We start from the raw sequence: 26,137 nt of genomic DNA on the forward strand, positions 1-26,137 counted from the left end.
TTTGACAAATTTCAATTGAAGCAGTGGGCAGAGGCCAATAATTAGCCTATGGTGAAACGATTTGTCGCTGTGTCACCAGCAACTTGAGGAAATGAATTTTGGAGACTCATCTGGTGTATGTCTTGTAATAGTATTTAACAATATTTCTATCCCAATCTTAAAAGTCAGTGGTTGTTTATAAATGAACTAATTCAACCACCTTTCTCTGATTACTCCAGTGTTTGAACTTATTCCTGCCATCTCATGTCATGTTCTGTATTGACTGATTTAGGCTTTTATCTTTTTCTGTTGGCGCTGACTTTTCTTTATTTCACCTTTTCCTCATCTGTTTTGGAAGTTATAAATCCTGTTTCCATTTTTCTAGAGGGAACCTTGATACTTTTAACCTTTTTTCCCCCCTACACATTCTAAAATCCTCTAACAAGCAAGTTAGGAACTCAGTGCACATTTATTTCCCTGTACCATGTCATGCAGAATTAATATGGAGGTTTGTTTTACATTTACACGTTGGTTTCTGTGCTGACATCCATCTCTCTCTAGGATTCACCTTTCATTTTGCTAAGGCATATCTAGTAACTTTTAAGTGATGCTGTGTTGTAGTAAGTGTGGATGTTTATGGGCCGCAAGTACATCTTATTTTGCTGCCTCACTTAAATGCTAGTGTAGGTTCAATTCTCTTAGAACTTTGATAATTCATCCTTCATCCATTATCTATGGATTGTTATCTTATGGGTCTGGAGCTGGACTTTTTTTTTTTGGTACCAGGGACCAAACTTAGGACCTTGCATTTGCAAGGCAGGTGCCGTGTCACTGAGCTAAATTCCTGGCCCTTGGAGCTGGACTCTTAATCACTCGAATTCCAGAATGTCATTCTGAGATGCCTCATGTTGAATTTTTTTCTTCACCTCTCTGAACATTGCTTTCACTGTTTAAGAAGTTGTTGTCTCATCTCCCTCCTGTTAGGTCAAGGGTTTTGTGTTTTGTTAGGGCACTGTTTTACTTTTGCATTATTCTGTGAGAGACCCTTCAGCTGGTTAGTTTGGATTTGGTTCTCAAGGGTGGAGGAAGGAAGGATGTGGGCTTGGCTTGCTTACCTTCTGCTTCTAGCTGTCTTTGTGCCTTTGGACTGTCAGATAAGCAGAGGCAATATTTGCAGTTCCTAGGGCTGGTGTAGATGTAGTCAGGGATCCAGGACTGGGCCTGTTCCCACCAGTGGCCGAGGTTCAAGTGGGGACCTTGCTCAGGACTGACCAAGGATTTCCCTGTGGTAACCACTTGTCAGGTCTTGACTTGCTAACCCATACTTTGGGTGCAGTGGGGTGTGAATGCTGGCCAACCTGGGACACTGCACTCTCACTAAGGCATGTGGTGGCACATCCTGAGCAGTGGTCCTGCTCCCTCCTTGTGGAGGAAGGTGTCACTGCCCAAAGGCCCCAAGCTCTGCCCTGGGGTAGACACTCTTCCTGAGGGGCCACCCTAATGCTACAAGCAGAGCTCCCCACACAACCAGGAGCCCCTTCATTTCTACTGCACCAATCATTATCATGAAGGAAATTAATGAGCCTTCTAGGCTTCTCCCTCATCTCAAAACATTTTGAATCTTAGAATGAAAATTGTCATGAAATCACTGAATTTTAGTTTAAATCAAAGGCCAAGGTGGAAGCAGCCAGCAGGAGCCTAAGATGTAGATCTCTGAGCTCCTGTACACAGGGTCCTTTTCTTGAATTTTCTATGGTCTCTATTGGCTTTACTGAATCCCGGGTGGTGGGTGGGTGTCAGTGCTTACCCCCACACCACCAGGTGTATAATGCTTATGGAGGAGTCTGAGCTGGGGGCACACATCCGCTGCCCCCCCCCCCCCCCCGTTAAGTGTGCCTCTAGTTACCACTTTTTCTCCCAACATCCTGCGCGCCATGCAGCGAGCCCTCCCCACAGCCAGCTTCTCCACCCTGTTGAGAGCCTCTTTAGGGGCCCCACTCCTCTGTCCCCACCACTGTGAGATTCATTTCCAGTCTAGTGATCTCTCAGGTATCCTCTGACTCCTTAGGGGCACTTCCAACCCAATTTTCTCCCCACAACTGAAAGGACAACTCGATCCTGGTCATTCTCACTTTCAAGGACCCTTCCCAGTCCCCTCAGGACCCACCTGCTGGTCACCCCACATTCTCAGGCTCCCATGCCACTCAGATGGCTGTTCTGGGCTGTCACCCCGCTCCAGGTCACCCACAGCTCCCCCTCAGATACCTGAAGCCGTCACCGCACACTCCCAGATCCTCAGACCCACCCTTTCGGGACCCTGTTCCTGGTCACCCCACACAGCTAGGTCCGCTTCCCCTGCGGGCCCCCACAATCCGGGGTCTCCCTCCCTGGATCGGTTCCCATACTCCCGGATCCCCTTCCCAATCAGGCCCCCCTCCCCTCGGGTTCCCACACTCCCGGGTCCCCCTCCCCTCAGACTCCCAGTCTCGGTTCCTCCTCCTCTTAGGACCCCACACCGCCAGCTCCCGCTCACCAGTCCTCGGCTCCCGCGCGCCCAGGCCCCGCCCCTCTCCCCGCCCCCTTGAGCGCGTCAGGGCGGCGGGCGGGGCGCGCTGCTCACGCAGTGCGCCGGGCGGAACGCTCGCCGCATTGTTTGCTTCGCTGGGGAGCGAGCAGCGCCCCTCCGGCGTCCGACAGCCCCGCGCCCGCGCCCGCGCCCGCGCCTGCGCCCGCGCCGCCTTGGCCGGGCCCGAGCCGGCCTGCAGCGGGCCGAGTCGGGCCGCGACCTCGCCCGACCGCGGCGCCCAGCAGGCCCGGAGCCCGGCGCCGAGCGCGCCCGAGGCCGGCGGGGCCCGGCTGCACGGCCGTTGGCGAGAACCGCGGCGCCATTAGTGCCGCCCGGCCCGCGCCCGCCCGTCCGCCGGGCTACCGCGGCCGCGGCGCCCCGGAGGTGAGTGGCGCGGCGCCCTCGCCCAGCGCGCCCGGCTGCCTCGGGCGGAGCTGCGGGCGCCATGTTTGCGGCGGCCTCGCATTGTCCGAGGAGGAGGACGGGAAGCGTCGCGGCCGGCTGGCAGGGCCACGGGAGGTCGGGGTGGGCGTGCGGACGGGAGGCCTAGGAGGCCGGAGACGTCGGCTAGGCAGGATTTGGGTCGAGGAGGCCGGGGCCGAGGAGGCTTGGTTGGGCCGGGCGAGTCGGGAGGCTGAGAGGACCGGGAGGCGTCGGGCCGGGCGGATAGGGAGGCGGAGGAGGCGGAAGCTGTGGAGGCCGAGAAGGCTGGGGAGGCTGAGGCCGGAGTCGTCCGTCGGGCGGATCGGGAGGTGGAGACCGGGGATGAGGAGGCCAGGAGACTTCGGGCCGGGCGGATCGGGAGGCCGGGAGACATCGGGGCAGGCGGATTGGGAGGTGGGAAGGCCGGGATTGAGCCGGGCGAGTCGGGAAGTGGGGAGGCCAGGGCGGAGAAGACTGAGGACATTGGACTAGGCAGGATAGGGAGGCCAGGATCGGGCGGGCAGACTGGAGGTGGGAAGACCGAGGGGCCCTGGATCGGGCCGGGTGGATCGCAAGGTGGAGAGCCTGGGAGGCCACGGGGTCTTCGGCGTAGGCCCACGTCCCTCGGAGCCCTGGCCGTACTCAAGCGGGTCGCATTATGTAACAAGATAGGCCCATTTGCTTTGCCAGGACAGGAAACTCCCTCCGCAGGGATGAGCTGGGTTTCTCCGGAGCAGCCAGAGGGCCCATCCAGTCCAGTCCACCCTGGCCAGCCCTCAGGATGTGTGCAGGAAACGCCTTGAACTAATCGCGGGCTCTCCTGGCCCTTGCTTCACTGAAGGATAGTTCACAGAAAGAGTTCTGGCAAGTTATACACACAGGGAAACCACCCCTTTCGTAGAGGAAGTTCCCATCACCTCAGAAAGCTTCCCAATGCCTGAGTCTGTTTCCAGTGTCGGTCTTTAGCCACTGCAGTTGTGGAATTGGGGTGTTAATTATTTGTGCTGCCCAGCACTGCCTGAGTACGTGTATTCACTCCCTGGACTGTTACGCTGCTGCCCAGTGAGGTGTCTTCTATGTCTGTGCCCTTTGTAGTATAGGGGCGGAGGCTGGGAGAGTTTAAATGGCTTGTTCCCAGCCTGGCAGGAAACAAACCAGCTGATCATGAGTGTGGAGTGTCCTCCCCTCTTTTTGCCCACAAAGCTTTTCAGGATGTTTTTCAGGCACACTTACTGGCTTGCTGATCCCTCCATCAGGAAATGCTGTCCCTGTACTGGGGCACTCACTGAGTGTGGTCAGGGCTGGAGGGCCAAGCACAGAGCCCATGGCTTGACCCCATAGTATGAGGATGTCTGTCACTCTTTGCTGGATGGTGCTGCTAAATGCGCCCTTTCCCGATGTTATTACAGAGCCACTGTGATGATTAAATTTCAGGTTAGAATCTTATAAAAAATGGTAAAGAGCTTCAGTGCTTACTGGCAGGCTGTGGATGTTACAGGGCTGGTTAGAGTTAGAGCTATTTGGTACTTGTCTGCAAATGAGAAAATGACAGATTTGTGTTTAATCTTGTGAGTAACCAGATCCAACTGTTGTTTCTGCCTCACCTCAGTGATGACATGGAGCTGTCCCTGTGGGCATTGGGGTCCCCTTTGGAGGCTGTGGTGCTGATACCTTGGGGCTGCTGCTAGAGGTGCAGGGCTGCTAGGGTAGCTTTGCTGATGGCTCTGTGGGAATTCTGGGTTGAGTGGTCACCTGCAGGCTCCTCACATGCAGGTGAGTTGGGATTTGGCTGACCACTGTGTTTCCCATGGTCCTCTGTATAGGAAATTACTGTCTGATTTAGGCAGAAAGTGTAGGTTTCTGTAATCTGAAAGTTCTGTCTAAAAAAGTGCATGCAAGATTTGCTGGGACGAAGTGAGCCCTGCCTCTCAAAGGCTTTTCTTGATGATCAGCTGTATTGCTGTGAGGCTGTGAATTACAGCTCTCTGGTAGCTCAATGCTGGGCTTTCCTAACATGGGCTTCAACTTGGAATATTTGTGAGTTAGTTAAAAATTATTTTGTTTGTCAGTAAAATGTGGCTGTTTGGAGGGAAGAATCGGAGCAGTCTTTGTTGTTGCCCAAAGTACCTGCCTTGCTTGGTGGATGGTATCCATGGTTGGCATGTCTTCACCTGAGGTGCCTAGACACCAGGCCATACCAAGGAACACCAGAACTAGAGGCAGGAGGTGACAGCTGAGCTCTCTGCTACTGGGGTGGAGGTATGAGCTGTCCACTCATTGTGTTTTGCCCACTTCTGAAAATGGGAAATACTCACAAATCTCTGGGGCCAGGGTTTTGGGCACCTGAGCCAAGAGGTGGCTCTGTAAGTGGTGCCAGGTCACCTAACTGCAGAGCAGTAGCTGAGCATCTTCAGGTGTGGTGGGAAGAGAGCAGAAATGGCTCTTGGCATGGTGTGCAGAGCTGGGTTTACTTGAACAAGAGGAGGATGTGACCCAGAACAGCAGTCTAGCCAGAGTTTGGGGGAGGGTGCACTGACATGTTCCTGGGTAGGGGTTCTGTGGTGGTCTCTTCTGAGGCTCTGCACAGGCTGGGCTGGACCTCCAGGGTAAAGATGTCCCCATAGACCGGTATGGGGCTCCCCTTACATGTTCCTGTGTGGCTGTGGGGAGGTGTGGAGGATGTGTTTGTAGAGAGGAGGACTAGGCTGGAGTGTGACTTACTGTCTTACATAGCAGGGTCACAGAAGCTTCTGGCCCCCAGCAGGGATGCTGTGAATACTGGGGTGGACTTGGGCTCACAAGAGCACTCTCCTGGGCAGCAGTGGGAGGGGAAAGAGGTATTCTTTAGGACCAAGTAGCTGCTGAGTATGCCTGCTGTGTAGTTATAGCCTCTGAGCCTGGTGGAGTCCACCCCTGTGTTGGACTACTAGGGGAGGGATGCCAGAGAAATAGCCTTATGCTTGCAGGCTGGAGGCTAGGGTCTCAGCTCAGGAGGGCCTGGTGGTATTCCTTTGGTAACCTGTTGACTTGGCCTGAAAAAGGTGACTGGTGTGTGGTGAGAATCAGCACTAGGGTTGTTATCAGGAGCTCCTGAGGCCACTGCTCTGTGTGCTCTTGTATGCTCCTTGAGTACTGCCCTTGCTCCTTCCTGCTGGTCCTGAAATATGGTCCGGAGTCCTGGGGAGGAGGACTGTGGGGACATCAGGGATAGGTCAACTGTGAGTTTTCTACTTAGGGCATTGAGTTGATTAGTTAGCACTGCCCAGGTGTGCTTTTGGTGTGTGCTCAGGTCTTTTGCCAACCTGCATGTAACTTCTCCTTTGACTTCATTCTAGGCAATAATTGCCAAATGAGGAGGAAAGGACGATGCCATCGAGGCTCTTCAGCAAGGCACGCTTCCTCCCCGTGCAGTGTTAAACACTCCCCTACACGAGAGACCCTGACATACGCGCAAGCTCAAAGGATGGTTGAGATAGAGATCGAAGGGCGCTTGCATCGGATCAGTATTTTTGATCCCCTTGAGATCATATTAGAAGATGACCTCACTGCTCAGGAAATGAGTGAATGCAACAGCAATAAAGAAAACAGTGAGAGGCCACCTGTTTGCTTAAGAACTAAGCGCCACAAAAACAACAGAGTGAAAAAGAAAAGTGAGGCTCTGCCCAGCACTCATGGCACACCTGCCTCAGCCAGCACCCTTCCTGAGCCCAAGGTGCGGATCGTGGAGTACAGCCCACCATCCGCACCCAGGAGGCCCCCTATGTACTACAAGTTCATCGAGAAGTCAGCGGAGGAGCTGGACAACGAGGTGGAGTATGACATGGATGAGGAGGACTATGCCTGGCTGGAGATCATCAACGATAAGCGGAAGGGCGACTGTATCTCTGCGGTGTCACAGAACATGTTTGAGTTCCTGATGGACCGATTTGAGAAGGAGTCGTACTGTGAGAACCAGAAGCAGGGCGAGCAGCAGTCCCTGATTGACGAGGATGCCGTGTGCTGCATCTGCATGGACGGTGAGTGTCAGAACAGCAATGTGATCCTCTTCTGTGACATGTGCAACCTGGCTGTGCACCAGGAGTGCTATGGGGTGCCCTATATCCCTGAGGGCCAGTGGCTTTGCCGCCACTGCCTGCAGTCCCGGGCCCGTCCCGCTGATTGCGTCCTGTGCCCCAACAAGGGCGGTGCCTTCAAAAAGACAGATGATGACCGCTGGGGCCACGTGGTGTGTGCCCTGTGGATCCCAGAGGTCGGCTTCGCCAACACCGTGTTCATTGAGCCCATTGATGGTGTGAGGAACATCCCTCCGGCCCGGTGGAAACTGACATGCTACCTCTGTAAGCAGAAGGGCGTGGGCGCCTGCATCCAGTGCCACAAAGCAAACTGCTACACGGCCTTCCATGTGACGTGTGCCCAGAAGGCAGGTCTGTACATGAAGATGGAGCCTGTGAAGGAACTGACTGGAGGCAGCACCACCTTCTCTGTCAGAAAGACCGCGTACTGTGATGTCCACACACCTCCGGGCTGCACACGAAGGCCTCTGAACATTTATGGGGATGTCGAAATGAGAAATGGTGTCTGTAGAAAAGAGAGCTCAGTCAAAACGGTCAGGTCTACATCCAAGGTCAGGAAGAAAGCGAAAAAGACTAAGAAAACACTGGCTGAGCCCTGCGCGGTCCTTCCTGCCATCTGTGCTCCCTATATTCCCCCTCATAGGTAAGCAAGCACGCCTGAGCACTGGGTAACAGTGGGCCTGGAGTGAGAGGCACTCGAGCCTACACGGACCCCTGCCAGATGGCCCTGCGCTTCCTAGTAGTCCCCTCAAATGAAGTTTACTCATTTCCCACTCTTTTGTGGGATGTGGATGTTATAAAGCATTTTAGCTGACAGACTTGGGACAATTTGTGTTTTCTGTAGTTTCTTTCATGTCTGGAGACCTCCAGGGTAATCTGGACATTGTCACTATAACATGGTCGTGGTGGTGTTCACTTTGCCCAGATCTCTGGGCACCCAGGTTTTGTTGTCATCTTTAACATAAGAAAATACATCCTCATAACATTTTGGGGCCTTGTAGACTTAAAAAAAAATTGGTTGGGAAGGTGAAGCAGTGTGGTCAGCAAGGCAGCCCCTAAAGTGGAGGTTTAGCCTGTGGTCCAGAGTAGCAGCCATTGGGAGGAGGATGGGGGCCTTCTTCCCTTTTTGCTGCAGCCTTTCTCATTTTGTAGTGATTTCTTGAGTGGTGCAGACGCTGTCTGGTCCCCTGAAAGCTCTCTGACAGGGAGCTGGTGTGCTGCTGCCTTCCTGCAGCAGGTGGCCAGGCCCCGCCCCGCTTTCTCTGTCCTGGGGCTGCTTCAGATCCCTCTGTCTGCCTCCATCTGTCTCCATCCTCCAATCTATGCCTTCTTGCCCCATTTTAACACTGACTTGCTCTTTTTGTTGTTTTATCTTCAAAAATAATCTCTGCCTTGTTAAGAATAGGAGGTGAGTGACTAGATGAATTTTCCAGGTGAACAAGCTCCTATCCACCCGGGCGCCTTCTTGAGCCTCAAAGTGACCCTTTCAGTGGGTGTGGGCCTTCAGTCTGGCCAGGTGTGGAAAGCCCTGAGCTGGGGACAGGAGACAGGGACAGCCACTTTTAGGGCAGTCGGCCTCACACCTTGTGCCTTGTTTCTCAGGTGGGCCGTGCACTCCAAATTAGTGGACAACAGACTTTCAGAATATTTTTTATCACTACAGTGTGGAAATTAGAAGTTATCTTTTAACATATCAAAAAGCCAGTATACCTGTTAGTCCTTTGTATTATCTTCCCAGGTATCTGTGGTTTGAAGTCACTCACATCTGCATCACGTTGCAATCACATGGTGGATTTGGGTGTCCTGGGTCCCAGTTTCCAGGGAGCTGTGAACTAGCTGGGCTGGGAGTGGGCTGAGGTCGGCCTCTGAAAGATTTCAGCCCAAGAGCAAGCACTAACTTTATTAGCAGTTATTAGAAATTTAAAAATTTTGGTAAATGTTATTTTGCTTTTTCTCCCAAATGCAATTATTTTTCTTAGAGCTACATGTACGCATTATATAATCAGTAAATTCAGATGAAGTGAATAAAAATGTGTTCATAATCCCCCTTATTCAGAGAAGATCCCTGTCAAAACCGAGGTGCCTGTCTTTGCAGGCCAGCCAGTCTGATGTAAAGGTGGCTTCACTGGGATTCCTGCTTGTGATCCAGGAGGGATCCCATCATATCAAGAGCTTTTGTTTAAAAGCCCTAAATATTTTGGCTTTACCCAGATGGAAATAAATGAAATAAAAAGGCATCTAACAAAACATCAAGGCAGAAATGTAAAGAGCTCTCTAGGTCCTTGGTGTTCAGGTGGTGGAACAGTGGCTCCTCCAAGTGGGCCAGACTCAGCCCAGGAGAACACGGGTGCTTGGGCTGGCTGAGAAGTCAGTGCTTGTGATGGACCTAAGTTTTTCAAAGCAGGTTGTGTAGCCCAGCAGTGAACCAGGAATGTCATGCGGCCTATCTTCTTTTCTTTCTTTATCTAATTTAGGAGCAGACATTTCAGCTTTGAGTGGTTGTAACAAGGAAACTTGAACAAGTATTTGTGCTGCAGGGTTTGCAGTCTGGAGACCCTGATGGTTCAGGTCACCTTGCCACCTGCTAGATGCATGTATGGCATTGGATCTGCCTCACAGGTGTGAGGGGTGGTAGCTGAGTACAGTGCTGGGTGGAGCAGACCTGGCAGCCCTGTTCTTTGTCCTCAGGTGCTGGTGGCCCTTGAGAGGGATACTGTGTGTAGTTGTTTAGGCTGTTCACTTCCTACGGCAGGACCTACTTAGAACGTCTGTTGTAACATCCCAGACCAGCTCACGAGCTGAGAGAGGGCCATGAGCTCTTGTGAGAAGTTGTTCAGGAGATCCTATGAAAAAGAAGATCTCCTTTAGTTTTTTAATAGTTTCCGTCCCTCCCTCCATCCTCTTTCTTTATTTGTACTCGGGATTGAACCTAGGGCCTTTACACTGAGCCACATTCCTAGCTCTTAATTTTCTGTTTTGTGATAGAGTCTCATAAGGTGTCCAGGGAGTGCTCTACCTTGCCATCTTCCTGCCTCAGCTTCCCAAGTGCTGGGATTACAGGCTTCTTCCTATTTCTAAAAAGTGTTTTAGGGCCAGGGATTTAGCTCAGTGGTTTCATTGCCTGCTGTGCAAGTGCAAGGACCTGAGTTCTATCTCCGGTACCAAAAAAAAAAAAAAGTGTTTTCCACCATAAACAAAAACAGTTATGCTCGGCTTAATGATAAGATGCATTTTGAGAATGAATCGATAGGTGATTCCATCCTCTGTGACGATCATTTGGTATTTATATAAACCTCTATAGTTTAGGTAGTAGCGTGGTGAATGCAAGGGGTGGTCAAGATACATGGTGAATTTTTAAATTTAAAAAGACGTGTTGTCATTAACCTCCCTCGAGACACTCCGTTGCTTTGAACACACATACCTATCATTCTTGATACTTTCTGAAGCAGCGCTAGAGTCCTCTTTGCTGAGTGTCTTTATGAGGTATGAACAAAAATGCAGTGAATGCTGCTGCTGAATGACAGGTTCATAAAAACATGACTGTGTCCTCATCTACCTCACTCTCCAGATCTGGCACCATGTGACTTCTGGCTCTTCCCCAACATCAAAATGATGAGGCAAGGTAAACATTTTGAATCAGTTCAGGACATCTAGGCAGCTACAACAGTTCAGTTAAAGACACTCATGAGAAAGAAGACTTCCAGAACTGCTTCAGAAAGTAGATTCAGAAAGAATGATGGGATAAATATATTTGAAGTGAGGGAAGTATTTTGAGGAAGATTAATAGCAATGTGTCTTATTGGAATAAAAATAAACACTTTTTTGATCACACTGCGTGCAACTGCTGTATAATAACACTGTTTTACTGTAAACTTTTTTTTTTAAATAAGTAGGAGTTCACCTTCAAACAATCAAAATTATAGTTATTAAGTAAGATGGGTGTGGTGGTGCACAAATGTAATCCCAGTGCTCAGGCTGAGGCAGGATTATGAGCCAGCCTGAGCTCCATATGAGACCCTAGGTCAAAAAAACAAAAAACAAGTATAATATAGAGACCACTAAGTAATATAGTCATTTATCACTGCTATCTGGAACCATATTCTGTGTATAACTGTGCTGTACCTTTTATGTGCCTGGCAGTGCAGTAGGTTTGTTATGTGCAGTGACATTAGGCATTGGTCTGTGTGGATTTTCAGCTCCATTACTTGCTTATAGAATCACCTTTGTATGTGGTCCTTGTTGACTGAAGTATGGATTGCATGATCACCTTTGAAATTTGAAAGCACCAGAAGGAAAGCTTAAAGAAGGCAGAAAACTCCTTTTTTTGCTTTTATCGTTTCTATGAAAAACCACGTTTGGGTGCATGCTGTCACAGTAGTCCTTCCCATACTGACGTGAGTCTGTGTGCATCTCATGCTGTTGGAGGGGGTAGGGGCTCTGGAAGAGGAAGGGCAGGTTCCGTGTGGTCCCAGAAGCATCCATCTGGTAACTCCTGTTTTGGTTGCATTGGGCAGCACACCTTTCATCCTCTGAAGAGTGGCTGCAAGGGAAGTGAAGTGGCTGGGATCTGCTTGAATCGACTTGGGCGGGTCTAGGTCCCCCTGGCCTCTTGGGTCCTGTCTGTGCCATGTACCCAGTGCAGTGCCCGAGTCATTTGCATGTGGCAGGTTTGATATTGAGGGCGTACTTCCTTGCGGGCTGTGCAGGGCAGTGAGGGCAGCCCAGGAAGCCCATCCTGGCTCCACCCCTGCCCAGGGAAGCCCTGCTGTGGGTGCGTGAAGCAGCAGAAGCAGCATGGGTCTGTGGATGGGGACAGCCCTGAGAGGTGTTAGGATCCCAGGGCTGCAGATGACAGCATGCCCTGAGTATAACAGAGGGATCGTGTCTACAGTAGTGCTGCCCAGGGAGGAGGCTGTCAGACAACAGACTGGGAGGGAGAACTGCAGGTTTCGCAGTGCCATCATGTGGGAACAGGGCGAGTGCTGCCAACCTTTCCCGCCACACGTCTCTGTCTTGGGGCCTGATGGTGCCTGAACTAGGTCCCAGGAGCCCCATTGTGCCCTGAGAAATGCAGCATCTGCTGGGTGACTTGGTTGCTTCCCCTGGCTTTAGTGGTGATTGTGGCTGGGAGTAGATGACAGCTACCTGTGGGGCCTCTGCCAGAATACTGCGTCCCGTCACATCTTAGCACTGTGGCTCTTTAAGAAGCTGTGTGTTTTTGTTGAACTGGAGTTTGTGTGCTCAGGCCACCCTGCTGCCTGCTCTGCCACCTTGGGCACCTGCCCTTGGGGCCTGGTCTCATCCCCAACACAGAGCTCAGTCAGTGGAGGGGCATTTGGCAGAGTGGGTGTCTTTCCTTTTCTATTCCCTTTCACTGTAGGTACTTTTGACAGAGGGAGGATTGAGATTATTTGATATTTTCTTTACTCCTGGGAGCTGCTCGCTGCTGCTGCATGCAGCCTTGCCATTGTACCCATCTAGCCATACTCTTGGGAGGTCAGAATTCTCCCCCTGAACCACCAGTACAAGTTTTCTAGCTGCACTCTTAGTGGGACCAGTGGTCCTGGTTCTCCAGCTTCCGGGAGTTTGTGTCCCTGTGCTCCACCCATCTTCAGGGCTGAGGGGCACCTCCACAGGCAGAGACGGAGACCCAAGCAGTCTACAGAGTTACTTCTTCTGTTATCACGTGTGTGGCCCCTGTGCCCTGACAGGTGTGCTCCTAGGAGAGCCTTGCAGTGCACAGGGAGGACCCTGGCAGGGCACCCCTCCTCCAACTTCCCTGGATTGGGTGTTTGCAGAGCTGTGTTTGGTGTCCTTGACACTGCTTCTTTTTTTTTTTTTTTGGTACTGGGGATTGAACTCGGGCCCTTGCGCTTGTGAGGCAGGCGCCTGAACCACTGAGCTAAATTGCCCGCCCCTCCTTGACACTGCTTTTGAAGACTGCCTCCTCCATGCTAGAGCGCTTCCTCTGGTTGCTGAGCTATGGCCTGAGCGGGCCATGTGTGCCTCCTATCTGCAGTTGTCTACCTGGGATGATGGTGCTTCAGGGGTCTCCACCATGCAGGGTTGGATTGGAGGACTGCGGAGACCTCAAAACACGGAGGTCCAGACAGAGGGTCATTGACGCCTCCTGCTTGGTCGGTCTACCTGTGCATGTTGGCCGCCAACCCTTCCCGCAGTCCTGTGCCACGGTCCTTCACTCATTGCCCTCATCTTGGGCTGTGCATCTGTCCACAGTGGGCCAGGATGAGCTGAGCACAGAGCTGTCCACACAGCAGGATGAGAGCTAGGGAGCCCAGCTCACAGGGCAACACATGCTGTGTCATAAAATTGGACGCTGACAAGCTGGGCTGTTGCCTCTGACAGCTCTGCCTGTGGCCCCTGGCTGTGTCGATGGTGAGCGTCCCGCTGCAGGTGGCCAGTGGGGATGCTGAGCCCACCAGCTTCCTCCTGTGATGGTGATGCTGAGAGCCCCATGGTCATCTTTTGACAGAGATGAGCACAGTCCTGGTGCAGGCCAGTGCTGGATGTCTCAGGACTTGAGAGGGAGAAATAGTTTTAATGTGGTGTTTCTTTTTTTTTACGCTTTCATAATTTCCCTCCCCGTGCTGTGAGGGGAAATGTATGTCCCTGATGGCTGTGCTGTCCCTAGTGAGTCGCATCTAGTGTAAAGACTCAGACAACATGGACAGCGTTGAGAAGGAAGACGGTTTCTCAGATGCCACTGTCCATAGATGGCTGTTGTGCGTGTGTGCGTGGGAGCGGTGGCGGCTGCTTTCTGTCTGTGCCCTATGGAAGTGGCAGTGATGGTTTTTAATGGATTTTTTCTTATTTTGTATGATTTTTACCTGAAAAGTTTTAAAATAAGGGAAAAACCAGAGACTAGTATACTCTGAATTATGCAGTATGGTAGGTTTGGAGCTAACCGAGCACGCAGTCACTTGGGGACCCTGCAGTGATGGTGGAGCACAACACATCACGCCCTGGAGTGCTCTGTCTCTAATCTTCCTGTTGCCCTGCTGCCCTGAAGTGGCTCCAGCTGCTGACCTCCTCTGCCCTGTGCTGCTCACTGCCATCTCAGTGGCCCTGGTTGGCTTGTGTAGGGCAGCTGTGCCCTGCTGATGGGTGGCGGCTGCAAGGCATGAGCCTCTTAGGAGCTGCCAGGGTAAGGGGGACCTGGGAGTGGGTGTGTGCCATGTCTGGCCCATGAACCTGTTTGGCATCCTTGGCATTGGAGGATGGGGTTTGCCTGTGTGTCCCCTTGTATCTGCTGCTCTCACTAGTAGGGGTGTTTTATTAGTTTTTCTTGGTTTTTGTCTTTTGAGACAGGTCTTGATGTGTAGCTCAGGCTGGCCTTGAACATGAGACCCTCCTGCCTCAGCCTCCCAAGCGCTGGGATTATAGGCATCCATCACCATTCTAGGTTTATCAGTTCCTTTTTATGAATAAATGAGAGGGGTTTTTTTGGTACTGGGACTCAAACTCAGGACCTCACACTTACCAGGCAGGCACTGTGATGCTGAGGTAAATCCCTGGCCCTTATTAGTTCCTTTTTTTTTTTTTTTTGGTACCGGGGATCAAACTCTGGTCCTTGCGCTTGCGAGGCAGGCGTTGGAACCACTGAGCTAAATCCCCGGCCATCAGCTCCTTTTTAAACAGCGTCACTGACATGTACTTCACACACTATAGAGTTGCCATTTATTTTCAGTGTGCAATCCAAGAAGAAACCCTGTGCCCTTCCCATCCTCCCTGCCTCTTGCAGCCACAGGTGTGCTGTCTGTCTGTGGATTCCCTGTCCTGGGCAGTTTTGTGCAGATGGAATCCTACCTAGTGTGACCTTTTGTGACTGCTGCTTTCGCTGGGTGTAATTTTTCAAGATCCATTTGTGTTGCACCATGGCCGAATGCTTCACTCCTTTTTGTGGCTAAATAGTATTCCATCACATGGAGGACCATGTTTTAGAAACCCACTCAGTGGTTGACGGATGGTTGGGTGGTTTCTGCGTCTTGACTGTTAGGAGTAGTGCAGTGCTGGACGTTCATGGGCCTGTCTTTATGTGGGTGTGTTTTCATTTGCACCTGCTCCTGCAGTGGGGTTGCTGGACTGTATACTGTTTAATAACTTGAGGACCTGGCAGACTGTTTCAGAGCAGCCCCGTGTGGCATTCTTGGCTGCTGTCTTTGGCCTACAGCCATCTGATGGTGCATAGTGATAGCTTGCTATGGTGTTGACCCACTGTGTCCTGGTGGTAAAGACACTGAGCATCTTGTGCTGGTTGCTCACAGTGGTTTTCCTTAGGTAAATGTCTGCTGAGATCCTTTGTTGTTTGTTTGTTTTGTTAATATGATTTCTCATTGTTGAGTTAGGCCAGTTCTTTATTCTGGATACTGGACCTCTATTAGATACATGATTTGCAAGTATTTCCCCCTTTTGTGGGCTGCCTTCACCTGGTGTCCTTAAGAAGCAGGACTGTTTTTCATTTTGGGGCACCCGGGTTATCTTCCAATCTTTGGTTGCTCATGCTTGTGGTGTTGTGTCCACTGGGTGTTCCTAAACCCAGAGCTGTTGCGCAGTAGCCCGATGGCCTGCCTGGGCCTGTGTTGCTGGGTCTGTCCTCTGGTCTGGCTTGCTGAGGGTTCTAGTGCTTGGTGGTCTTGTGTTTTAATGACCTGAGCGTTTGGGCACAGGTGGTGGGATGGCCTGGGGGAGGGCTCCAGTTCACACCTACCTGGGGATGCTCATGGGGCTGACGTGGAGTTGTCAAGGTCTCACCTGGTATATCTTGACCAGAGAGATGCTGTGCTGCTTTCCCTATGTGACTGGCCCTTGGGGTTGCCATTTTCACCTGCCTTTCTGTCTCTGTACAGTTCTTGTCTGTGTTCTTGGCTGTTGGATGTGGGTGCGTGTGACTGCCCGGGGTGAGCAGGGTGACTGAAGGACGCAGCAGCTGTTGGAGCTCTGTAGACTGCCTTGGGACATGAACCCAAGGTTAGCTCCTGTCTCTTCTGGTTGCAGAGTTGTCTGAAGGCTGCTTTCAGGTTCACTGTGATTATTTGGTGAGTATTTGTTTAAATGGTTTGTACTTGTCACGTCTGGATTGAGTGAGCCCTCATTTGTCTGGGGTCCCAGCTTTAGTGTGGCTCTCCCCTGCCCTCCCCTCAGAACCCCTGCCTTGCGCCCCTGTGTCCCTGTTCCATCCTGGCCAACTCACAATTGTGCCCTGCAGTCACTGTTGAATAAGCATGGTTGACACACAGGTCTTCAGTCATGGGGCTTAGGGTTCATGTTTGCAGTGTGGACACCCTTTGTCCTGTGCCCTTTGTCCCTGGGGATCTGTGATTTGGTTTGTGGACCCTGGGGTCTGTGTGGGCAGGTCTGTCACGTGGAGGTCTGCTGCTGTGTTCTGCAGGTTTGTGGGTGGCCTTGGTGTGGGTTCTTTCCTGCGATTTGGAGTCATCCTGTCTTCTGTTTTGATGAACCTTCTTGGGAAGCTGGAAGTTTGGAGATGATTTATAGAAGTGTTGTCTCCCCCTCCACATGCTTTTCTCCCTTGATGAGAACTGTGTGTCAGCCCACAATCTCTTGCCATCCTGCAGTTCTCAGGGAAGCTTGTAGCGCACCAGGGTGGGTGTTGCCAGGTGTGCCTGTCCTTGGAGAGGACCAGGTACTGCTCCAGCATCCAGTGTCGAGACCCTGTGTCCCTGGGGTCCCTCTTTGGTCTGAGTGTGGTGTGGCTTCTGCACTGTGTGGACTCTGTGTGTCCTTTTGTTCTGAGACTGCTTCCCAGTGAGTGAGCGGCTGTGGTCTCTGCTGCTTGATTTTGTGCTATGGCCCGGCTGGAGAGCTGGCTCTGTTTCCTGTCTGTGTTGGGCTGGGGATGCTGATCTGTCTGCTTCTTCTGAAGAATCTTTTTCTTTGCTTTCGGGTGTGGGAGTAAAGTTTTAAACTGGATTCAGTTTATAAAATAGTCTATGGATGTACTTAGTTTTCTTTTATGTTCGCAGGTTGAATTGAATAAGTCACATTTTTCTGCAGATTTGTTTTACATTTAATTTTTTGAATTTTTTGGTGTAAAGGTGATCATGCCAGTCATTTTAAATGGTAGTTCTGTTTTGTTTTGTTCTTCCCATTCTGTATGTTGTTTTGATTTTTCTTCCTTGACTAGGGTTTCTAAAGTTTGCGTCTTTGTTTCTTTGGTGCTGGGATGGAACCCAGACCTTGCACCTGCTAGGCAAGTGCTTACCCCTGAGCGTCACCCCAGCCTGTGTGGATCTCTCAGTGCGCAGTCTCAGGCCCATTTGTCCCCTCAGTGCTTGTGGTGGCTGTTCCTATGTTAACACCTTCCTACCGACTTGAACCTCCAGTGGTTCAGGCTGCAAGATGGGACAGTCATGCACGACCGTCCTGTCATGAACTTGTCAAAGTGACCCAGGTCAGCTCGTTTCCAGGGATCGTCCCCTCTGTGATGACTGGTGAGTGCCTGAGGCTAGCACTCTGGAGACCTCTCGTTTTCTGTGATTCCTCCCCGTGTTCTGTCTGACTTGTCTTTGAGCCCTGTGGAAGTAGTCATCATGGTTGTTGTGAGCAGGCACTCTTGAGGCTGCTTTCTGGTGTCTCATTCTAAGCCTTTCGGGCCGGGCCTGTTTGTCACGTTGATGTCTTGCTGAGCTCTGTCACTTGGAATCTTTTCCTCATAACACTGTGTCTTGTTGAGGTGTGGGCTCTGTTCCATTCTCCTCAGCTCTGTCTCATCCTGGGTTCGTCAGACTCCTGCTTAACATGAGCCCCAAAAGTAAGTCTGATAAGTGTTTAGCAGTTTGTTGAGTTAGGGTCTGGCTTGTCTTTTTTTTCCCCCGTAGTACTGGGATTGGACCCAGGGCCTCCTGCATGCACGCTGGGCAAGTGCTCCACCACTCAGCTGCCTCCCCAGCTAGACTCCAGCATTCTTCACCCAAGGTCTTGGAGATGGCACACACATCACCTGGGGACGTGACATAGTTGATTTAGGTGGACTAGACCTTGACCTAGCACTGCCACCCAAGACCTGGGTGTCCTTCATCTGGGCTGCCCTTCACCTGGGCTGCCCTGTCGACTGCTGTCCTGGCGTCAGTTTCCATGGAGGTGTGCTGGGAGTTTAGTTGAAGCACTGTGGTTTCCTCCGTACACACTCAAACAAATGGGCCACCTGTGAATTATTAGCCATAAGTAATGTCTGGTGGGGCTGCATCTCTGAGTGGGATGGGGTTTTAAGGAGACAAGTTAGCATTTCTGTGGACGAAGGTTGCACGCTATTACAGGGAGAGTCACCCTCCGTTCTCATCTTGATTTGTTTCACAGACTTGAATGCTGGAAACCTTGGTCACATTTAGAAGTAGACTGTATAAAAGTAGATTGTTTCCTTATAGCAGTGTGCTCAAAAAATTTTTTTTTTATCTCCAAAGTGATACTGGAAGCCGGGCGTGGTGGCACATACCTGTAATCCCAGCACTTGGGAGGCTGAGGCAGGAGGATCACTGTGAGTTCAAGGGCAGCCTGAATTACATAGTAAGACCCTGTCTCAAAAAACAAAACAAAACGAAACAAAAATAGTCTACAAAGCAATACTGGAAATCACAAACTTATGTTTCTCAGCTGACTTCCACTTAAGTCCTAGAATTTTTCTGGAAGCCAGAAGTGGGCAGCTCAGGCCACAGGAGGCTTAGAATAACCTGGTTCTCAAATCACCCACTGTGGCCATGTCTGTGTCTGTTGTGAACAAATCTCTGGAGACTGCATTGCCAAGACCTTCTGTACTTTTCCCTGGGAGGCACTGGTTTTGTTTCTTTTTTTTTTTTGGTTTTTTTTTTTTTTTGGTACCGGGGATCAAACTTTGTTTCTTAATTGTATTCAGAAAGGCTTGGAAAATCCTAAATATTCTCTTCAAAAAAACCCTTATTTTTATTAGTACATGTTCGCAGTACATAGTCATTACATTCATTGTGGGATTGGGTATACTGTTGCCAATGCCATGTTCAAGTATTTTTAAAATAGAATACAGAATCACATTCATAAAATAACTGTGTGGATTAATAAATGACTGTGAACCCCCTTGTAACTGCCATCCATGTCAGAAGACAGTTCCTTCCCACTGCTAGGACCAGGCACCATCCAGACCTGTGTGGGACTCACTTTATCCTTTTCCCTAAATACTTCAGCTCTCTGTACCTTTGATACTATACCTGTATTAGACAGTTTTCAGCTATTGTAACAAACTAGCTGAGGCTGGGACCTTTATAAAGGAAAGAGATTTGTTTAACTCATGTCTGAGTTAGGGCAGCCCTATTGATTTGTGCTCTGGCTGAGTCACATTGCAGCAAGTGGCATATGGCATGGATATGAGTGGCAGGGAGGTCACAAGCCAGATAGGAAGCCAGAGCAGGAGCGGCTATTACTTCAACCTGCATTGTGTACCACCTCTTAAGACCTGACACTCTTAATATTGCCATGCCAGGGACTGTGCTTTGTGTATGTGGACCCTTGGGACACTCCGCATCCAGACTGCACACTCCCGTGTTCTTTGATCTCTGTCCTAAGGGTCCCGCTTGGGCTTGCCTCTCTGTAGTGTGGTAGAAGTGGGTTCTTCAGGTTTGAGTGCAGTCGCCCCTGGCTGGGTTGTGCTGACTGTGTGTCCATGCTGTGGGGTAGCGTGTTCTGCCCTGTACTTTCTGGGAGGTGGTTGTTGGGCCTGGGACTCTGTGGGTGGCTGTTGAGGGGTAGACGTGTTGGCCAGTGGTTGGGCTGCTTCCAGGAAGGGTGTGGTGAGGTGCCTGTCATCTGACTCCCTCTTGGGATGCTTCTCCTCGTCAGACAGAACCAGTACCTGACATATGGTGTGGATGGATACCTTAGGGTACACACTTCAAGTGTGTTCTTAGCAGAGCCTTGTGACTCACAGTCTGTGGCTGTTAACATTTCTAGAAATCCTGATGCGGGAGGAGGTGCTGGCTTGTTTTATGAGGAAGGTCAGAATCTTAATTTATAAAGCAAATTGCCAAGCAGAGTTTCTCTGGGCCTTCACATTGTTAAAAGATACTTGTGTCTATATTGCCTCATCTCATCAATAAAATAACCTAAAGTACTGTGTTAAAATAATCTGTAATCTTGTTAAAAATTCTGTTGAGCTGTCTGTGTTAGGATTGAGGTAGTTGATCGCACACAGGTGATTCCTTATGCAAATGGAAGAAAAGCAAAGACCACACAAAAGGTATGCACCCGTCCTGGGGCATGCAGCCTTGTGTGGGATTGTGGTCTGAGTCCAGGTGACCCCTCACCTCTGCTAGAGCCTGTCCTCGCTCCACCATCAGAGTGTCCTTGTGGTGTCTGCCCTTGGTGATGTACTTGGTGGCCGGGCCTGGGGCCACCTTGAGCTGCTGAGCTCAGCTGGAGGTGACCATGAGGTCTAGAACAGGCTCAGGAGCAAGTCAGTTGCAGCTGGGCTGTGTTTCTACCTGAAGCGCTTGTTCCTCAGGTCTGTAAAACTTTTGATTTATATCCCTTTAAAATATGTGAACTTACAATTTCTTGATATCCTAAAATTTTGCAATGTTTGGTATAACAATGAGGAATACCTTCTTGGTGCATTTTGTTAAAGTTTCGGTTTTGGATTAAATTGTGTTGCTTTTTTGTGTCCTTGTGCGGAAACTGATGAGCCATTTTCTGTTCCAGCTGGAAATATAGTAAGGGGGCGGGAGAGCTGCCGCCAGCCTTCCAGGGTATCTTCTCCATGCATGTAGGGGTTTTTTACCCCTCAGCATCTGTAGGCCCTACCTAAAGGAGAAGTTTCTCAGGAGCCTAGAGAGGCCTGTTGTCACTTAGCGAGGACAGACTGTCCAGCCCCGGGGCAGCTGCCTGCCTTTTGGCCAGTGGTATCTGCTTGTGAGCCTGGCCTGGGGCTCAGCCACTCTGCATTGCAGCTGGCAGTGGCCTGTGCCAGCCCGTGTGTGGATAGGACAGCACACGGAGAATGACGGTGTGTAAGGCTGTGCTCCACTTTTTTCTAGATGTTTAAACACAAATACTTTGGATTAAAAGTAGATGAAATCTTTAGATAGCTGGAGATTATGGACCTTGTTTCTGCATAACCAAGGATGGTAGATATTACTTGTGTTATGGCTCAGGGAAAAAAGTAAAGTGTGAACACATGTGGTTTTGTTATGAGTAACACTGTCATTTCTAGTTTCCTTGATGAGAATGTTGTAATGTACTGGTTCCAAGCTAAACTCTTGAGTTTTTCCATGTTTTAGGTTAAATAGGATTGCGAATCAGGTGGCCATTCAGCGGAAGAAGCAGTTTGTGGAACGAGCCCACAGCTACTGGTTACTCAAGAGGCTGTCAAGAAATGGCGCCCCCCTGCTGCGGCGCCTGCAGTCCAGCCTGCAGTCCCAGAGGAGCACGCAGCAGGTAGGTGTGCACTCTCTTCTGCCTTGACACTGTGTGCCCGTGGCAGAGGGGCACCTGGCTTAGGCTGGGCACTGGGCCCTTGGCTGAGGCACTGTGGGTTGGGCAGGTGACCTCCGTGTCCTGGCTTGGGGGTCTTCAGTGTTAAATTGTTCCTTCTTTGCCATCCTGCACACCCTGATGGAGTGTCTACCCTGTGCTTGGTGCTTTGCCAGCTCTGGGGACAGCGGGTCAGACCAGGGAAATGCGCAGAGGTACAGGGTGAGACCAGAAGGGAGGGCGGCCTGCCAAGATCCTGAGCCTTGAGAGCCAGGAGTCTTGTCTGGGGTGATTTGTTTAAGGCCTTGGCTCCGAAGGGTAGTTCAGTGCTGACCACAGGGAAGAGCATGGAGTCTCAGGTGAGAGAGAACAGACTTTTCCTCTCTAAGGGAACAAATCCAAATATACCCAGCATGTTAGCAGTTAATTTGGGTTTGTGGAACCACCTGATACTATGAAACAGTCTCGAGAGGATGGACTTGGAAAGTAAAGAGGTGGCAAAAGTGTCACAAAAATAAATTGAAAACAGGGCCAGGGATGTAGCTCAGTGGCACTGCGCCTGCCTCACAAATGTAGGGTCCTGAGTTCGATCCCCAGTACCAAAAAAAAAAAAAAATTGAAAACAGACATGCGTTTTTCTGCACGTTGTCCAAAACATCTGTGTCTGGCAGCCTCTGCTCACTCTTCTGTAATGAAAGGCGGCCAGTCCTTGGTCACACTTCTTTGGGCTAAGCTGGGGTGACTTGGCTGAGCCTCACAGTCCCTGGGTCACCCTCTACTGTAGCACTGAGCAGGGGACAGAACTGTCAGGCTGCACCCTTGCGATTACGTCTGTGGGGTCTGGGTGGAGCTTAGATTGGTGTGGGTGGCTGTGGACAGTGCTGCGGGCCAGGCCTGTGGTCACTGTCTGCTCTGATGCCAGAGTCTCTGTTCCTGGTAAGGGTTGTGGGTGGGACCTGCTCATGGGCACCATGGTGCCTGCTGGCTGTGCAGTGTTGGGGTCCCACAATTGGCCTCACGAATGCTGCTCCCCTGTGCGGCATCTGGGTGTGACCTGGTACACCTGCTTCCCTGGAGAGTCTGTGTGTCCAGGTCCTGAAGTGCCCGGTGTGGAGCAGGGGCTCCCAGGAATTGTTTTGCTTGCTGAGCGAATCAGCCAGGTGTTTCATCCCACCGTGTTCTCAAGCACTGCTGCTCTTCTCTGTGCATCCTTTCTCATGCATGGCTGCTTGGCCCTGAGCAGTAGAGGAGAGGGCCTTGGGCAGGAGAAGCCTGCTGATGCAGAGTCGTGGAATGGGCATCGAGGCAGGGAGCAGCAGAGCCTGTGGTGAGGGTGGGCACTGGCTGGACTAAGGCTTTGGTCTTTGCTTCAGTGATGGTGGAGACGAGGGAAGGAGGTCGTGGTGGAAGAAGTCAAGAATGCAGACCTTAGATCTTATCTCCATCTGGAAGGGCCCTAGCTTTCCACATATGCCAGGGCACCAGCCACCAAGGAACAAGTATCAAAGTTGCAAAGATGGAATGCAGTGCATGCCTGCAGTTCCAGCACTCTGGGGATACTGACGTAGGATCCCAAGTTCAGGCTCGGCTTGGACAATTTAGTGAGACCCTGTCTGAAGATAGAAAATAAAGAAAAAAGGGCCGGGGATATAGTTTTGTGGTAGAGCACTCCTGGGTTCAACCCCCCCCCCCAAAAAGATACAGCACTGATATGGCCTGGGGGCCATCCAGCTGTAGGGTTGGGACTTCGCATGTGCGGGGGCTCAGAACAAGAGGGGCATGGGTGGGGATGGGCTGGAAGGATGGAAGGATGGCTAGAGACTCGGGCTGAGATCTAGACTCCTGGAGGAGGGAGTGTGTTCCCCAGGAGAGCCTGAAGCCCAGGTGGCTGTGCTCTGGGCTGAGGATGAGGGCTCTGCCCCAGGGAAGGGCGTGGAAAGAGCTGTGCGCGTTTGAGTCCGGCGTATGAGGCGGTTGGAGACAGGTGCCCTGTGTTCTCCTCTGGGCTCAGGGGTTTGGGGAGACCCACTGTGGCAAGGGCTGTAGAAGCCACTTGTGTCTGGTGGGCAGAGACACCTGGTGTGCTGTCCTGGGGCAGGTAGGATGTGGGGTGCAGGCCTCAGACTGCTCCCCTGTGTTGTCCTAGTGAGGTTGGTGTTCTAGGGGTGTCTGGAACAGTGATGCTGCTCAGGGAATCTTGGAAACTTGGTGTGTCTGGTCTAAATTTTAATTTTTATTATTTATTTATGTATTATTTGTGGACTGAGGATTAAACCCAGGGCCTCACGCTTTGAAACTGGAAATATTTGATGTTAGAATTTGATCTGCCCTTGTTTCTGGGTGAGGACAGCAGGCCTGTCTCTCCTGTGGCTGATCTTCCAGGTGGACAGCGGATGAGACGCAGAGGGCTGCTCTGAGGGAGGGTTCTAAGGGCCTGCACTGTCCCCTGCCATGTGCCCAGGAGGGAGCAGCCGGGTGGCTGCTTGGCTTTGGCTGAGCATTGTGGCTGTGTGCCCCTCTCCTCCCTGCCCTCCTCCGTGCCCCTGGGGGCGCTCCTACTGGGCCACCTGCCCTTGGCTGGGGTGGGACCCTTGCTGCAGAGCTGGCCTATGTCTCTTGTGCACTGAGCCGTCCCCAGTGTAGGGGTCTTCAGTCAGAACCTGAGCCATCCTCATGCCATGGTGGCCGTGTCCCATCCGTCTTCTGTGCAGGAGCGGCAAGCTCTGTGGTGCTCAACGTTTTCTGAAGGTGGCCCTGGCCACTGCTGCACTTCCCCATCTCAGAGGTCACCCAGTCTTGTGCTGTGGTGTCTGGAGCTGCCTCTTAAGCAGGAAGTGGACTCTGAGGGCATGGGCTGCGCACAGCGCTGGCCACACCGCCCCACCTCTGCGTGACCATGACCTGCCAGGCTGCATCTCTATTGACACTAGGCCACGAGCAAACCAGTGAGTTTTGCTGATCCACACATCCACAGGGAGGGCTTGTGGGCAGTGGGTAGATTTTCTCTGTCTCACAGGTTACCAGGACAAGTGTCCTTCTGGTCCTCTCAGAACTCTGTCCAGCGAGTGGGCAGGAGCTTTTTCATGCTCAGGGAAATCTGGTTTTCCAGATTCACCTTTTAGGTGTTACTGGGTTTGTTTATTGTTACTCCTGATATGATGCACGAGGACTGAGTAGCACTAAGGTTTTCCCTGGGCTCATGCTAAAGCTGCTTGGTGGATAGGAGCCATCTGGCTGGGGGATGCAGGGCTGGTTCCGCAGGCTGAGTCAGCTCCTGAGAGTCTTGGCTCTCAGACCCTCCTGAGCCCTTAAGCATGCTCCCAGGGCCTTGGAAGCTCAGTGCTTTGATGTCCTCTGGTAGTTGGGGACAGAGTAGTCCCCAGGGTCTGGGTCTGGTGGGGGATTGTGTTCCAGAAACTGAGGGCAGTGCCTGTCCTGTGGTTGGACGAGGTGTGGGAAATGTCAAGGGTGTGGATGCTGAGGCAGGAAGGCCTTTGGTGGTGAGTTCCTGTCTGGGGAGGGTTCTGGCCATCCTGCTGGGGACCCTGATAGCTGCAGTGGGGATGTGTTGTTTGCCCTGCCCCTGTGGGTACAGGTGTCTCCCACCAGGGTCTTTGTGAGACCTTGGGGCGGTGCGTATGGCTGTGGCACTCATTCTGCTCAGGGACGATGCCTGTGGCTAGGCAGACGCTGAGCTGCTCTCCTGCCTCATCTGGTGTGGCTTTTCCAGAGCTTTTGCCTTGATGATGGGATGGAAATGGTCTGGGGTGGGCTGTGGTAAGGTCAGAGTATGTGCTGCCAGGGAACCATTCTGTCCCTGAGAGGGAACTGTAGAGAGCACCCAGTCTTGCAGGAGCAGGTGGGGGAGCACAGGACTGTGGTGTCTGGAGCAGGAGCTTGGGCTCCACTCTGCTATGGGGCAGGCCAGATGCAGCCTTGTGCTCTCTGTGTGCCTGGTACCTCCACAGCCTCTCCCTCTGCTCCTGCTCACCTGGTGGTCAGTCTCTGGGACCACAGTGCCCCTGGACCTCCACTCCCTCATCCCCTTGTCATGGTGCAGTGATGGGGCTCCAGCAAGGGCAAGTCTAGGTTGCTGTGAAAACAGCTGACACCCCTGCCAGAAGCCTGGGGTGTGTGACTGACAGGAGTCTTGCCTCACTTCCCAGAGAGAAAATGATGAGGAGATGAAAGCAGCCAAAGAGAAGCTGAAGTATTGGCAGCGGCTGCGGCATGACCTGGAGCGAGCCCGCCTGCTCATCGAGCTGCTGCGCAAGCGGGAGAAGCTCAAGCGCGAGCAGGTGAGGCCACCTGCCCCTCACCGGCTGTCCCCGGTGTCCCAGGGGTGGCCAGGTGCCCCTGTGCCACTGTCCCCACTTCCCATCATGTCCTCCTGTCACTGGCCCTTCCATGGTGCCACTTGCACGTGTGTCAGGTCAGGTGACTGCATGCTGGATTCTGGGATCTTCTTGGAGGCAGCACAGCTCTGGCAGCACAGGGCAGTGCAGAGGCACCAGGCATGAGGCCATACTGTGTGGGTGACGCAGTGGTGTCTGAAGCCGGGGGGCGGGTGTTTGTGTGCATGTGGGTGTGGAGTGGCCATGGTCCCCTGAGATGGCAATGC

The 26,137-nt window shown here is 51.7% G+C and overlaps 1 protein-coding gene across 9 annotated transcripts in view; it reads left to right on the forward strand.

The window, feature by feature from the left end:
* Window positions 1-2,642: 2,642 nt before the first annotated feature.
* The window catches only part of Brd1 (bromodomain containing 1), a 42,480-nt gene continuing 18,985 nt past the window's right edge, over window positions 2,643-26,137 (forward strand). For 2 of the 9 annotated variants that reach the window (XR_015452202.1, XM_021258771.2), the window contains exons 1-4: window positions 2,646-2,929; window positions 6,304-7,684; window positions 21,324-21,480; window positions 25,683-25,814. Coding sequence is in view for 6 of the 9 variants with exons in the window: in XM_021258771.2 (XP_021114430.1) it covers window positions 6,318-7,684; window positions 21,324-21,480; window positions 25,683-25,814 (1,656 nt within the window). In the remaining 3 variants the exon portion in view is untranslated. Of the gene's footprint in view, window positions 2,930-6,303; window positions 7,685-21,323; window positions 21,481-25,682; window positions 25,815-26,137 lie in introns of all 9 variants that reach the window. The other 7 variants (XM_087213660.1, XM_087213661.1, XR_015452203.1 and 4 more) reach the window with 6 other exon arrangements.

This window comes from Heterocephalus glaber, unplaced genomic scaffold, assembly GCF_053883595.1.
Source record: "Heterocephalus glaber isolate CG9 unplaced genomic scaffold, H.glaber_assembly_v1.0 deba00001444, whole genome shotgun sequence".
Lineage (NCBI taxonomy): Eukaryota > Metazoa > Chordata > Mammalia > Rodentia > Bathyergidae > Heterocephalus > Heterocephalus glaber.